This window comes from Gopherus evgoodei, chromosome 6 (assembly GCF_007399415.2).
Source record: "Gopherus evgoodei ecotype Sinaloan lineage chromosome 6, rGopEvg1_v1.p, whole genome shotgun sequence".
NCBI classification, from domain to species: domain Eukaryota; kingdom Metazoa; phylum Chordata; order Testudines; family Testudinidae; genus Gopherus; species Gopherus evgoodei.
In genome coordinates, this window is record NC_044327.1 from 71,297,848 (window position 1) to 71,313,632 (window position 15,785).

The window sequence follows — 15,785 nt, forward strand, 5'->3', positions numbered from 1 at the left end:
TGCTTACTTTCCCCAAATATAAACTGTCTGATTATTTATTAATAAGCAACAGGATTCCCTTGCCCCTACACAAACAGTTTTAGGTATCTAATAAGATATTAAAATTGAATTAGCTACACTTTGGGGAAATAATATACATTGGTCCTAATTTACCAGGAAAAAAGCACCCCCAGAGGTAGTACACCCCCAATGGTGTATTCTCTGTTACAGCTTTTCGCAGAGAGATATACAGAAGAGATTGTACTGGAAGTCACCAGTTTCTCTCTTGTATTATATCATTTGTGGTGCTCTCTTAAATGTTTTTTTTTTCCTTTCTATGGAAACAGATATTGTTAAAAATTGTGATTATTTCACTTAGTCTTGATCATGGCATCCCCAAAGGTGACTAAATAGTGGGAGCCATACCCCTGAGTTGGCAGCAAGACAAACAATTAGTAAGAGCTCGCCTACCATTTTTGGACCAAGTATTTTTAGTAATTTTTTAAATAAAATTATTTGGTGGTCCCGTGAGGGTGCTTACCCAGGCATGCCGCGTGCCAAAGGTTGCCAATCCCTGCAATAGTGCATTATGCTTTGTGAATGTGTGAGCAGATGATCAAGTTGCTGACTTGCAAATGTCCCTTATGGGAAGCTGCTAATGCAGCCTGCACTCTGGTGGAATGCATTAGTTAGTACTCTGACAGTGGGAGGTGCCGCTGCCAGGCAAAAGCATAAAGCAATGCACTGGGCTATCCAGCTAGATACTCTCTGGGCAGACATTGCCTGCCCCCTAACCCTCTCTCCATAAGCAACAAAAAACCTGGTAGACTTCTGAAAGTACCTAGTCCTATCCAAGTAGAATAGCAGTGTCCTTCTCACATCCAATGTATGTAACTACTGCTCCACCCTTTCCGCATGAGACTTCGGTAAGAATACAGCCATATTGATGGTTTTATTGATGTGGAATTTGAATACCACTTAGGCAGGAATCTAGGGTGGGATACCATTGCTCTTATGTATGATAGTGTATGGTGCTCCTGCCATCAAAGCCTGTCTCTCTCCCAGCCGCCAGGCCAAGGTAACTACCAGGAGAAAGGCAACTTTCACACACAGAGACGGAGAGGAAAATGAACATGCTGCCAATGGCTTAAATGCGGCCTTCATGAGAGGACCCAGATTGAGGTCTCATGCTGGGGCAGGGTACTTAGGTGGCAGAAAGATTGTAGAGATGCCATCCAGGAACCTCTTTGCCACTGGGTGTGGAAAGACAGAAGTGGTCAATCAGTGGATGTATGGCCAATATGGCTGTGAGATGCACCTGCAAAGAGCTTAAGGAGAATACTAATGTTTCAAATGATAGAGTTACTCCAGTATATGCTAGACACCTGCTTGGTCCAGTGAAATTTTGACCAACTTGTGTTAGTCCAACAAAATATATTACCTCATCCGCCTTGTCTCTCATATGTCCTGGAACCAAAACAATTACAACAACACTGCAAACAACATATTCAAAGTAAAACACATGGACAAAATTTGCTTTTGCTGGGAGAAAACCCTTCTTCCTCTTGCTTTACGAGAAGGTTTGGAAGTAATGGACAGTTACCTGGTAAAGAACAAAAGAAGCAGGTCACCCCAGCAGTCATCTATAAAGGTATCTCAGGGGGAACTGGAGAAGAGAGCCATTTTGCAGCAGAGCATGATAAGGGAGGCTGCTGTAGCAGGACGGAAGAAAGCGGGTGGAAGATGCTACCTGTCTGCCTGCTCAATGGAACACAGATGATGCCCCAAGAACTCTCAAGGAAAAAGTGAACTAGTGAGGAACATTGTGGTTAGGATGTTTCACTGTTTTGGGAAATCTGTAATCTGTACTTTAAATGATTAAATATAGCAGGGCACTAAGATGTTAGAATAGGATGTCTGACTACTGTGTGTCCTCGAGAGAATCATAGAATATCAGGGTTGGAAGGGACCTCAGGAGGTCATCTAGTCCAACACCCTGCTCCAAAGCAGGACCAATTCCCAACTAAATCATCCCAGCCAGGGCTTTATCAGGCCTGACCTTAAAAACCTCTAAAGAAGGAGATTCCACCACCTCCCTAGGTAACCCATTCCAGTGCTTCACCACTCTGAGTGAAAAAGTTTTTCCTAATATCCAACCTAAAACTCCCCCACTGCAACTTGAGACCATTACTCCTTGTTCTGTCATCTGCTACCACTGAGAACAGTCTAGATCCATCCTCTTTGGAACCCCCTTTCTGGTAGTTGAAAGCAGCTATCAAATCCCCCCTCACTCTTCTCTTCTGCAGACTAAACAATCCCAGTTCCCTCAGCCTCTGCTCCTAAGTCATGTGCTCCAGCCCCCTAATCATTTTTGTTGCCCTCCGTTGGACTCTCTCCAATTTTTGTAGCGTTAAACTGTAAACCAGAAGTTTCATGCCTCTGGTGTGGAATCATGGGGGAGGGTTTTTTTTTAAATACTGGGGAGTCTAAAGGGTCAGCGGTTTGCCCAGAATGGCTAGGCATCTAGATAGCAAGTTCCTACACTTAGATGGGGGTGCCAGAGAGAAGGTCCGTGCCCTGAGTGTGTGCCTAGAGATCTGAAGATTTGGGCAGTGGCTGGACTCCATTCAGATGCCACAGGCTTGAAACACACCAGACATTCAGAGCACAGGGGCTTGGATTCTCCTCACAGCATTCCTAGTGGGTGGACTGGAATTGATGCTTGTTAGGATCTGTGCCAACAAGTTCCTGGTTGATTCCTTTCTGCTATTTATCAGTATCTCCTGCACTGTGCTGGAGCACGAGCTCTCTGACAGCATCAACCAGTAAGTGTCCATGCAGTCAGGGGGAGGGAGTGGAGATTTGGGTGCAGAAACCTGCCCTCATTCTGAGTCAGAAGATTCAAGGTCACCAGAAGAGAGGCTGGGAGCACTATGAAGAAGTTGCACAGCACTGAATACCAGGTCTATCTTGGCATGCTGGGCCAGGAAGATCACTGTAGCCTTCTCATGCTGGATCTTCTGCAACACCTTTGGGAGCAGCAGAACTAGGGGGCGGGGGGGGGAGGGAAGAAAGTGTAGAAGAATGCCTTTATCCAGGGGAGGAGGAATGCATCCAACCAGGACACTGAGCCCTTTCCCCCACTTAGACAACATCTATGACAAACAGGTCTTTGTGTGAGGTCCCCCATTTGCAAAAACCAAGAAGAGACCCTCTCAATTAATTGAACATTCATGATTCCTCAGGAAATGTCTGCTCAGATTGTCTGCCACTAAGTTGTCTAGCCCTATCAAGTCAACTGCTAACAATTTACATCATGCCTCATGATAAACTTCCATAGTTGCACTGCTTCCTGGCAGGGTCATAATGATCTGGTCCCTTCTTGCTTGCTGAGGTAAAATACTGCAGCCATGTTGTCCGACATCATCCAAATGGAACAGCCCTGAATGTCCAGTAGGAATACTCTTCAGGCATTGTGCATAGGCCATATTCCAGTATCTTTGTCCATGAGGACCTCTCCACCACTGACCACTGGCCCTGGGCCAAAAGGTTGCCATATGTGCCTCCCATCCAATCATGGAAGCAACTTTAAGTATGATCCTGGATGGAGGATCTGTAGAGAATGGGACTCCACTGCAGGAGATGTGGGGAATATTTCCACCAGTCCAGAGATTGAAGGACTGATGGTTAGATGTATACTAGCAAATCCAAATGCTGCCTGCAGCAAGTTAACAGTATCTATGCCTGAAGCTGACTAAAGTGGAACCTGGCATATGGTGTGTCGAAGGTGCTGGCTTGAGGACCATCGGCATGAGGCAGTCTCTTATCTAAGTTTGGAGTTGGACTGTAGATCAAAGCACAAGTTCTGCAAGGTCTCAAATCTTCTGGGTGCCAGGCAGGTCAAGGCCTTGGTAGCATCCATCACAGTCCCTATGAACACTCTTGGTCATATGGGCTTAAGGGTCAATTTCATTATGTTCACCAGCAGGCCCAGATGTGACAGCATCTCAAATATTATCTTCACCCCTGGGGCTCTGCGTGACCTCTGACTAGTCCAGTTGTCAAAGTAGGGAAACACCTGGACACCTATCCTTCTGAATTAGACCTCCACCACTGTAAATAATGTGGGTGCCATTGAGAGCTGAAATGGCAAAACTTGGCACTGGTAGTGATTGTTTCCTAATGCAAACCTCAGGAAGCACTTGTGGGCTCAGTGAATTGTGCTGTGGACATATGAATCCTGAAGGCTGAGGGCAGCATACCACTCCTTCTGATCTAGGGACAGGATGCTGGATGTCATGGATACCATCCGGAACCAGAGACTTTTGAGGCAGGTGTTCAGGCCCCTTATGTCCCAAGATAGCTCACAGACCTCACTTTTTGTGGGGGGATGAGAAAATATCTTGAACAAAATCCTTTTCTCTTTTGCTGCAAGATGACCTCTTCTATGGCACTGAGAGATAAGAGGGACTGAACCTCCTGGTGTAAAATGCTCTTAGTGGCTGAGGTGTAGACCACCAAGAACCTGAGTGTGGCCCTAGAGTCTTTAAGTGACCTCATGGCCTCATCCATCTTTTTGTAAAACAAGAAGCAACCTTCAGAGGTCCCCAATTGTAGTGTGTAGCTCCCTTGGAATTCCCAAGGATGAGAGACACAATGAATACAGCAGCCATTGCCCAGGAGGCTGCATCTGTGGCCCATAAGGCCATTTGAAGATCAATTTTAGTGTCCAGCTGCCCCTCTGACACCAAAGCCTGGAATTTGCTTCTGTGTTCTCTAAAGTTGCCGTTAGTCATAGAACACTTTATGATCTTACAATGCAGCCAATACCTACTCTGGCACCAGGGCTTCAGCTGGAAAGGACAAGGCGGTGTTGTCCAGACTGGGTGCTGCTGCCGTGCCCCTCATCCTTGGCATGTAGAGATTAATGGGGCTCCTTCAGGTGAGGAGATGCCAACCAACACCTGGAATACACTGGAAAGGGCAAACTCATGGCAAAATGAGGTTCTCCCGGAGCCCACATATGCCTCTGGAGGCCAAAGAGGCTGGTACCAGCTGTCGCAATATTAGTATAGATTGATACTGGGATCATAATGCTTTAGAGGCTGGGCTCCCTTCCCTGGTGTGAACATGTGGTTTTGGCTGTGAATAAATATGGGCCGAGGATGACAGGAGCAGTCCTCTGAGAGGGGGAGAGTCCTCCCTGGCATTGGCAGCACCAATGGTACCAGTCCCAAGGGGCAGAGAGATCTTCCTGCAGGCAACACTAGGCCCAGGAAACTGGACTGTGGAACTGACATATGGTGCTTGCATTTCTGAAGGGGCCAGGAGACTTCCCCATGTGTATGGGGGGAGGCCCTAACTCCTGGGCCACTGGGGTGGACTGAAGCTGCAGTGTTGCTTGCACTGTTGTTGGCACCTTGTGAGGTGGAGTTGGGCCTGGTACCATGATGCAGTATGGCTCAGACAGTGCTAAGTGATACCTGCAGAATGTCTGGGTCATCTCAGCTAGCACTCCTCTCAGTGCTCAGGGAGAGCTTTTCCTCAGCTTTGAGGGACCTTTGATATCTGACAACCGTGTCGTCTTATGAGGTTTAATGTCCGAGCCTGGGGAAGATGTTCAGTGCCTCTTTTCTCCTGAGGACTTCTGCTTGGTGTCCAGCTGATCCTGGTGTTTTCACAGTACTGAGGCTGATTTGGGAGGCATTCTTGGATCGTTCTGAAAATGCCTCAAGTGCAGACCTCAAATACCTTTGATCCTTGACAGGCTGAGGATGGGGCCCATACCTGGATGCATGGACTACTTGAGAAGGAATATCTTTACATGAGACTCCCTCAAACTCTGGGTCTGCTTCAAAAAGGACCTGCAGAACACGCCTCTTGCTGAGGGGAATGAGATACATCATGTGACGTACTTCACATGAGGGGCAGGGCTTCAAGGTGACTTGTGGTCTTCCATGGGGAACCAAGGGGGTATCAGTCCCGTTGGCGGATGGTAGGCTTGACAGCCCCGCAAAGATTGACTAGCTAACACTGCCAACTAACTAAAAGAGGTAAGTTTCTCTGAACAGAGCTGCTCCATGGCAGTAAGAAGGACCTGAGGATGTTGGCAGGAGATGGCTCTGCCCTTTATACCCATCCTGAGTACACAAGGGATTGAAGGGCACCTCCCCACAGGCATTACTAATTAGAAGATTCTCCGATGCATGCATACAGGATATGCAATCTCCAGCTGTGGAATATGGGGGGAGGGATAGCTCAGTGGTTTGAGCATTGGCCTGCTAAACCCAGGGTTGAGAGTTCAATCATTGAGGGGGCCATTTGGGGAACTGGGGTAAAAATCTGGGGATTGGTCCTGCTTTGAATAGAGGGTTGGACTAGATGATCTCCTGAGGTCCCTTCCAACCCTAATATTCTATGATCTGGACTATCACTTGAAGAACTCTGGTGATAGGCATGGTATAAGAAGCTTGATAATTTCTTATACTATGCCTATCACCATAGTTCTTTGAGTGATAGTTGGTAGTGATAGTTCAAGTGACAGTTGCAAGTACTGCCTGTTGGTTTCCAGATACAGTTTAAAAACTGGTGATCCTGATCTATGTATCTTTGCATACATTGGGACCAAGCTACCTCAAAAAGTACAACTCTCTACCCATGTGATATTGTGACAGTTAAGAACACTTAACTGTAACTCAAGCTTACAAAAGGAACTGATGTCAGGGAATTTTTGAAGAGATATCCGGTACCTCACCCCAATAAGTCTTGGAAATTTCAATTACCCTGTCACCACGTGCAGTCAATTTCATAATCAGGGGCCCAAAATTAATCTTGAATCTGGTCTGTCAGACCCCGCATTGACAAATCTTTGGCATGTGCAACAAGACCCATCTATTTTCACAGGCAGTTGCGGAAGGGGCAGATTGAGGGATTTCATGAGGAAACTGGGTAGGTTTAAATTCATAAAGGAAGATGATGTGCAAGAGTTAATATGCTGGGGGTATGCCTTCTTATTCCTCTGGTTGTGTGTATTTCAAATTCTTTAAAAAGTTCCTTGAGCTATGAGCAGGCACTTTTGTGTCTACATTTGAATAAATATTGACTAAGGAGTCAATAGAAAAGGAATAGGAAAATTTGTTTCTTTGATAAAATTTAAGTTTCTCTGCCACATGTAAAAGAAGTCTACATAAGAGCAGTTACCTTTACATACAGATTATTTATACCTCTAAGGAGAGTGCATACTTGGATTTTTTTGTCAAATTCAGCACTCATTATTAACAGTTAAGATAAAGAATCATGGAATAAGATTACAAATTAGGCTACAGGGTAAAGAATATTTTCCATGCTTTCCTATTAGGTCATCTCCAGACCAGAAGATCTTTTCTTTATATATTTCAACATAAATATTAAAAAACAAGACCAAGAAATTTGCACTTTGCAGAGGAATGGGCAGTACAACATTTAAAGGAAAAAAGCCACTAGATTCTAAATAATTTAAATGGGTCAAAAGATGACAAATTCAGTTTTATTTACTCAGATATAAAGTAAATAATACAGGAGAAAGGAACCAAACAGAAAAAAAAAGTGGGATAAACAGGACTATAATCCAGCACATTGATTAGGAAAGAGAGTTTAGAGGTTATTGTAGAAAAATCATTAAAACCATCATTCTGTTGCACAGCAGCAGTTAAAAAAAATCGAAGATACTAGCATGTATTAGCAGAGGAATAGAATAAAAAAACAGAATTGATACCGAACAAGAAATTTGTTAGAAGCCAGATGGAATATCGTGCGCAGCCATGAACAATGAGACAAGATGGGTGAAGTAATATCTTTTATTGGACTAACTTCTGCTGGTGAAAGAGACAAACTTCTTAATTACACAGAGCTCTTCCTCAGGTCTGGGAAAACATATTAAGAGTGTCACAGCTATATGCAAGACTGAACAGAAAGTTCAGCATAATTAGTTAGCACATATTCTAAGGGACTATTCATGATGAAGTATAAAGTATATACCTCACCCACCTTATATAATATCCTGAAACTGACATGGCTACAACAACACTGCACGAACGGTCTAGCACAGCTAAGTCTTTATTGACTCTAAAGAGGTGAATTTTAACTGTCATAAACAGATAGTCAAGGGTTAATAGAACAGAAGTACTTCATGTCTCTTTTGCCTGTAAAGGGTTAAGTTCAGTGAGCCTGGCTGTCACCTGACCAGAGGACCAATCAGGGGACAGGATACTTTCAAATCTTGAGGAAGGGAAGTTTGTGTGTGTGCTTTTAGTGTTTGGTTGTTGTTCACTCTAGGGGCTCAGAGGGACCAGACGTGCAACCAGGTTTCTCACCAATCTCTTTGATACAGTCTCTTATATGTCCAGAATAGTGAGTACTAGGTAGATAAGGCGAGTTAGGCTTATGTTTGTTTTCTTTATTTGTAAATGTGTATTTGGCTGGAAGGAGGTCAAATCTGTATTTTGCTGAAAGGATTTTAATTTGTACTTGTATACTTAGGCTGGGAGCCTATTCCCAGTGTCTACAGCTGGAAGACCCTGTAACATATTCCATCTTAAATTTACAAAGATAATTTTTACTGTTTTTTCTTTCTTTAATTAAAAGCTTTTCTTGTTTAAGAACCTGATCGTTTTTTTATACTAGTGAGACCCCAGGGGACTGGGTCTGGATTCACCAGGGAATTGGCAGGGAGAAAGGAGGGAATGGGGAAAGAAAGGTTAATTTTCTCTCTGTGTTAGGATTACTTTCTCTCTCAGGGAGAGTCTGGGAGGGGGAAAGAGAAGGAGGGGGGAAGGTGAATTTTCCTCTCTGTTTTAAGATTCAACGAGTCTGAATCACAGTAATCTTCCAGGGTAACCCAGGGAGGGGAAACCTGGGAGAGGCAATGGTGAGGGAAAGGGTTTACTTTCCTTGTGTTAAGATCCAGATGGACTGGGTCTTGGGGGTCCCCGGGCAAGGTTTTGAGGGGACCAGAGTGTACCAGGCATTGGAATTCCTGGTTGGTGGCAGCGCTACAAGTACTAAGCTGGTAATTGAACTTAGAGGAATTCATGCTGGTACCCCATCTTTTGGACGCTAAGGTTCAGAGTGGGGAATTATACCATGACAATAACACAATAGTATGACCATATCTGAAGAATCTTTTATGAGTAAAGTTTCATACAGCTGGATAAGAGAGGACCCAATGGAAGTTTTCACTGATATGAAAGAGACTGAATGCATATCAACAAAAAAATTTTATACAGTTGAAAGATTCAAGACCTACGGGACAAAATCTGAATTTTAGAGAGAAAATTCCTATTGAATTATTTTTTAAAGTGGGTATGAAATTTTATAGGAGGCATAGGAAGCAATGATTATAGTTAAAGTTAGCTGACACTTTCCATTTTAAGCCTTCAATTGCTTATAATTTTGCCAAACTTTAACTGTAGCATGTCTCAGGCTGAATTATTCTGGAAAATTTCAGCTAAAACAGGTCAACAGTTTCTGTGAACACTCTCCCTGTTGGTGCTCAGGCAGCAAGGAAAAGAAGAATGTAGTCTTACTAGAACGCAGAGGAATGAGGAGTTGGGTCTGGAGAGGTGGCAGGGAAAGATATTGGGACTGGGACAAGGAGATGAGACTGAAACAAGGACAGATTGGAGGAAACCGGGGTCTAACTAGTGAATCACCCAGTCCTCAGAACATAGGATTCATGAGTCAACATGCTTTACCATCAGCAAAGAGCTTTGAAACCCACTGTGTTTCTAATGTGTACTCACATCTTCCTCTAGTTGCTAGCCCACACAAAGGATGACAGTCTACTACTGCTACTCTATTAACTCAAGTGGGAGAGGTCTGTGCTATGTATCTAAGGCCTGTCCACCTGATATCAGTCCTGGGACAAGATAACAGAGTAGCTCAATAAAGAATTAAAAGAGGGGAATTAATGTAGATCAAATGGGGAATCATCATCAAACAGTTGCGTTTTGTTAGCCTGGCCGTATGCTATTTAACATTTCTATTAATGACCTGAAATAAAATAATCACTGAAGGTTGGCAGATGTCACAAACACTGGAGCAGTAGTAAATAATGAAGAGAACAGGGCACTGATACAGAGTGACGTTGATTGCTTAGTAAACTGGACACAAGCAAAAAATATGAATTTTAATATGGCTAACTGGAAACATCTAGGACCAAAAAATATTGGCCATACTTGTATGATGGGGGACTTGATTCTGGGAAGCGGTGACTGTGAAAAAGATTTTGGGGTTTGGGTGGATAATCAGCTGAACATGAACTCCCAGCGTCAAACTGTGGCCAAAAGATGCGTAGATCCTGGGATGCATAAACAAGAGAATCTTGAGTAGGAGTAGAGAGGTTATTTTACCTCAATATTTGGCATGAGTGCTGCCACTGATGGAATATTGTATCAAGTTCTGGTGCCCACAGTTCATGAAGGATGTTGATAAATTGAAGAGGTTCAAAGAAGAGCCATGAGAATTATTAAAACGTTAGAAAACGTGCCTTATAGCATCAGCCTCTAGAGACACATCTACATGGTAAGCCCCACAGCAGTGACCCTCAGAGCCCGGGGGTCTACAGACTTGGGCTCATGATACCACACTAAAAATAGCTGTTTAGACGCTCAGACTTGGGGCAAAGCTCAGGCTCTGAAACCCAACCACCTCACTCGACTCGTCTTCATGGAGATCAAATATTTAACAATGGGATCTTCTACTGAGAGAGAAAGGCATAACATGATCCATTGGGTGGATGTTTGAAGCTAGACAATTCAGACTGAGACTAAGTCATACATTTTAAAAACAGAGTAATTAACCATTGGATTCTCCATCACTAACGATTTGTAAATCAAGATAGGATGTTTTTCTAAAAAATATGTGGAAGGAATTATTTTGGGCAAGTTCTATGGCCTGTGTTACAAAGGAGGTCAGACTAGATGATCACAATGGTCCCTTCTGGCCATGGAATCTCTGAATCTTTAAAAAGGTTCTAACTCTGCTGATGAGCCAGTACGGTTCCATGTGATGGAATTTCTGTTTTTTCAGCTAGCTTTTTTAACAACTTAGTGAAGTAGTTATAACAAGAATGTTAAGATGACAAAGTCAAGCCTCAAAAGTCAGGAAATTGGCTATGCAACTTTATTTCGGCACCCTGTACATAACAATTATGATACAGTCTTTAATTACTTGATAACATAATATTTGCACTTCCTAACATTTGAGTATTTGACTGTGCAACTGTAACATTCTTTTAACGTAGGCTTTTGTATGACAGAGGAAAAATAAGTTAATGGGTAAAAGCAACGGAAGCCAGAGGAGAAACAGTAAATGAGCTAGCTCAAGCGGCATTCAGGTTATCTAACAAATACAGTCCAGTGTGGATAGGACAAAATTTGACTAAACCAAGATAAAATTGTTTCTTTTAGGAATCAATGCAGATTTAGAATTATTATTCTTTGCACAAAGAAACACAATTAAACAAAACAAGATGAACCTTTTAGGCTTTGACTAGATAATTCACTGTGCATGAGGACAGGGCAACTGCAGAATCAAGGCCTTGTTTTCTAAGATTTAAACAAGGACTGATCAGCTGTACCTCAAACAGAAGTTGTGGGCTTGATGCAGGAATTGCTGTGTGAGGTTCTATGGCTTCTGTTATGCAGTAGGTCAGATTAGATGATCATAATAGTTTCTTTTGGCCTTAAAAGAATCTATAAACATTAGATAGCTAAATCAACCATTGGTATTTACTGACAAATATGAACTGCAATTATTTTTGATACATATTTCCTTGTTATATGATTTTTAAAGCTCAGTTGAGGAACAATAGAAATAAAGATACTGCTCCTTATCCATTTTCCAGGAAATAAAATGTGTAGCTCAAAGACTTGTTATTAAAATAGTCCAGGGGATTATTTTCAGTTTTACAACTTTTTCATTTGTTTTTAGGTAAGATATGTAATCCATTCATTCTTTATAGTTGTTTAATTGTGTTAGTAGTAACTTCCCAGATTTCCAGTGTAATACTCAGCAATGTTAACTGTGGATTTAATTGTGTGATTGTCATCTAGGATTTTTAATACTTGGCGGTAATTTCTTCTTACCACTGTATCTTTGTACACATCCACAAAATGTTTCTGTCTTCTGTGTAACTGCTTAATGTGCATTTTCTTTTTGTTTAGTGGATGTCAAGTACAAACCACATAATGAATTTTTAAGTTTTTTTTTTTATATTAAACATTTAGCATTAGTGTCAGGGCACATCTGTTCCTAATATTTATTTCTAGCTTTTATGTGCAAGAACTATTCAAACATTCTCTTGAACTGAACAATATTTTGATTTATTGGTTTAAATTTTCATATGCAATAACAATGGATTTGTAAATTTCTACAGTATGGCTATATCATCTGGTTGGACAGATATATACTGAGAGAGATGTAATTCCAATGCCTAAACTAAAGGAATTAGCAGAAATGAGCATGAGATACATATTACTCTTAATCATTGAAAGGATATTAGCATATACAAAAAAAATCTTCCCTAGACAAGTTATGTTCTTACTACCATTAAAAACTATATTATTGTTCAATATAGTCTTAAGATTATTCCATAGTGGGGTACAGTTTATCCACTGTAGAAGTTTTACATTTCTTTTTTTAAACGATTCAGTTTGTATCTTACATTAATTTTGTGAGCTTTATAAAAAACAGTTTTCAAACATATTCCCTCTCATTTCTCCTTCAGTTGCTGTTACACACACAAGTACTTTAACTAAAGAAATACGACTATCAAGTGCTGAACACCAAAATCTGTGCTGAAGTCAAGGGACATGAGGGTGCTCAGCACATTGCAGGATTGGCCCCTTAAACAGCTGCAGTATCTAACTCCAAAAGTGGAAGACTCAACCTCTGCATATCTCTATTATATCTCACAGGGTGAAGCAAGAATTAACATTTTAAAAAATGGATCCTCACATGAGGCTACTGTGTCTATTTTAAAAATAAAAATATATACATAGTAAAATGGACAATTTAGAGCTCTGGCATTATCTCCTGCTGAGTAGCACTATTGAAAAGTAATAAATAATAAATGATTCAGAAGAAAAATTGAGTTTTATTGTTGTCTGTCAGCATGTATATGAATGAAAGACTTCTCCAACAATACTATTTTTTCCTTTTTGATACTTAAGATTTCAAAATGTAACCCAATATAATGAACTTCGGTAATAATTACTCCTGGAAGAAAATATAAGAAAACCTGTGAGGTGTAGTTAAACATGTGCTATGTTGGCCTTAAATTATCTTGAGTCATCAAATCACAGACAATACTTGTAACTTGGAGTTTTTGAAAAAATACTCCTGTGAAATAGCCCCTTTAGATATACTTCTAAATCAGGCATTTGGCTGAATGAGTTAATTTGAGCAATGTGTTTAGAAGGGGGATTATTAGCCAAAGTACAGGCAATTATGAAGGCCAGAATGGCCCTTTCCTGACCATGTTTATATTCCTAACAGTCTGGGGAGCAAGCCAAACAATTCCAATAGAATGAAGAAGTTTGCTAGGATACCTTTGAGGGGACTGAAAACATGAATGCATGTTTTACACAACCAGTACAATGGTAAAAGAGGTTTTTTGAAAAAAGCAGGTATAAAAAACATACCCTATGTGTGTCTCCGTCGTTCTACCTTCTCCTGTGAAAACACACCTAGCTGCTAAAGTATCACCAAAGTTAATGTCTACAAGGTGTTCCACAGGATAGAAGGCCTGAAAGAGAACCAAGGAGAATGGTATATTAGAATTAGTGAACACTCTCAGTAGGTGACTTCCTCTGTATTCTTATTTTATCTGTGAATCATTTTCTAATATAAATAATTTCATTCTCTATATTAACATAGATGCACACAAAAATAATATGAATCTGAAATTAAAGTCCTTTAAAGCTGATCCACAGAACAATTAACATAATTCTATCATGACTAATCAGACTCAGTGAAAGAAATGAACAGAACATAAAGCCTCAACAAAACTCAACTACTTCAAGTGGCACAGATCTCTCTCGGTAGCTCTTACTACATGCATCTCAGCACAAATCATGCTGGTGACATTAGTTAGCAAAAAACCTGCTGAACACTCTATACACTAGCTCGCTGATGAATAAACAACAGCTGCTTTTGTTTGTTTTGTTTTACTCTCTGGGAAAGCTTCACAATGTTTTTAAAAAGTAAAAGTACGTCAAGTATATAAAATAATGAATTATGAATCTTGCTCACAAGACTGCTCTCTGTAACACTAGATATATGCAAGGCAGTGCCGAGAATGCAGACTGCCAGTGCAGGAGCTGTTCTCCTTTGTGAAGAAGGGAGATAGGAAAGGAAAGAGAGCAACTAGGATCCCCTTCCCACCTTCTAAGTAACCAAGTGGAGAAATAAAGAGATAAAGGAGAAATTTTCTGCTACTGCTTCTGTTTCCTTCCTTGTCAGCTGCCCGGGATGAGCAAAGAAAAATGGCACAAGTATCAGAATAGCCAAAAGCAATCGTGTGTCATAAAAAACATTACTTGCTACTACATTTTGATGTCTGTATCAATATATTGCAGTAAAACACAGCAGTGTTTGGTAGTGATGGCACAAAATCACATACCAATGAAATATGACGTAAATATGACTGTCACAATATGATAATTTTGTGGCTCTCCAACTCCATTTGATGAGAAATGTTAATTACATATTATAGTCTGAACACACGAGTATACATTTTAAACACACAAGAATATATTGTGCAAAGCTAAAGCAGAAATACATAACACAGATTTAGACTTTGCTGCTTAGTCTTAAATAAACATAATTAAAAACAAGAAAAAACTAAACAAACCTGTGGTAGTTGCGGACTCTGTCTACCAATCAAGGTCCACTGACCGTTTCTCACTCTGTATCCACTTACCACCTTACCTACAATAAACATTTACCATTGCATGAATGTCAGATATAATACTTTAGAAAAATCAATATATTTTGTATATATTTTTCTATTAAAGAAGTATTACTTAAATTAATAGACTGATTTATTAAAGAAAAATATTGTAAACAATTATGTAAATTTTCTGCTCAGTTTAAATAATGCGGTAATAAGATTTCTGGATATATATTTAACTCAGATTGTAAGTTAAGGCTGGATAGCATTTCAGTTATATTAATTATAAAAAAAGAGGCAAATACTTGATATTACAGCGGTAATGAACTCTTACCTAATCGGTGTGTATGAACTCTATAGGCAAAGAGGTGCATTGGATACTTTTGATAATGGCAGGCAATATCTGCATCAACCACTGTTAAAACAAACAGCAATAAAACATTTGTAAAATGCTACTTATTCACCCAAGGAAAGTGACTTTTACAGTACTTCACTGAAACGTATACATTTGGAAGTAGTGTACAAAAATCTGCAATATAGATTCAGGTTTAAAAGGCAGTGGACAATAATCTCTTACATTTCTATAGGAACTTTAGCCCAAAATGATCGCCAAATACTTTCACAAAGAAACTGACGTACAAATTATACATCTAGATCACTTCAAGCACTACTGAGATGCATCTACTTCTGGGCTGAAACCTAGAAGCTACAGTAAATGGCTCTTCAACAATTTAGAACAATACATTTGCTTATGTATTATCAGGTTGAACACTACAGAAAAAACATAGATAAGAGACAAAAAAGATAACTACATCAGGGAAATGTAATAGGCAAATTAAGCATAGTAAAAGAGAGATGATAACACAGGTTTCAT

The 15,785-nt window shown here is 40.6% G+C and overlaps 1 protein-coding gene across 9 annotated transcripts in view; it reads right to left on the reverse strand.

Annotated features, from left to right (window-relative positions):
• PAM (peptidylglycine alpha-amidating monooxygenase) overlaps window positions 1-15,785 on the reverse strand; it is a 237,785-nt gene that overhangs the window by 59,937 nt on the left and 162,063 nt on the right. For all 9 annotated transcript variants that reach the window (XM_030566386.1, XM_030566385.1, XM_030566384.1 and 6 more), the window contains 3 exons: window positions 15,246-15,326; window positions 14,873-14,949; window positions 13,662-13,765 (listed from right to left, as the gene is read on the reverse strand). In XM_030566386.1, coding sequence (XP_030422246.1) covers window positions 13,662-13,765; window positions 14,873-14,949; window positions 15,246-15,326 — 262 coding nt within the window. The remainder of the gene's footprint in view (window positions 1-13,661; window positions 13,766-14,872; window positions 14,950-15,245; window positions 15,327-15,785) is intronic.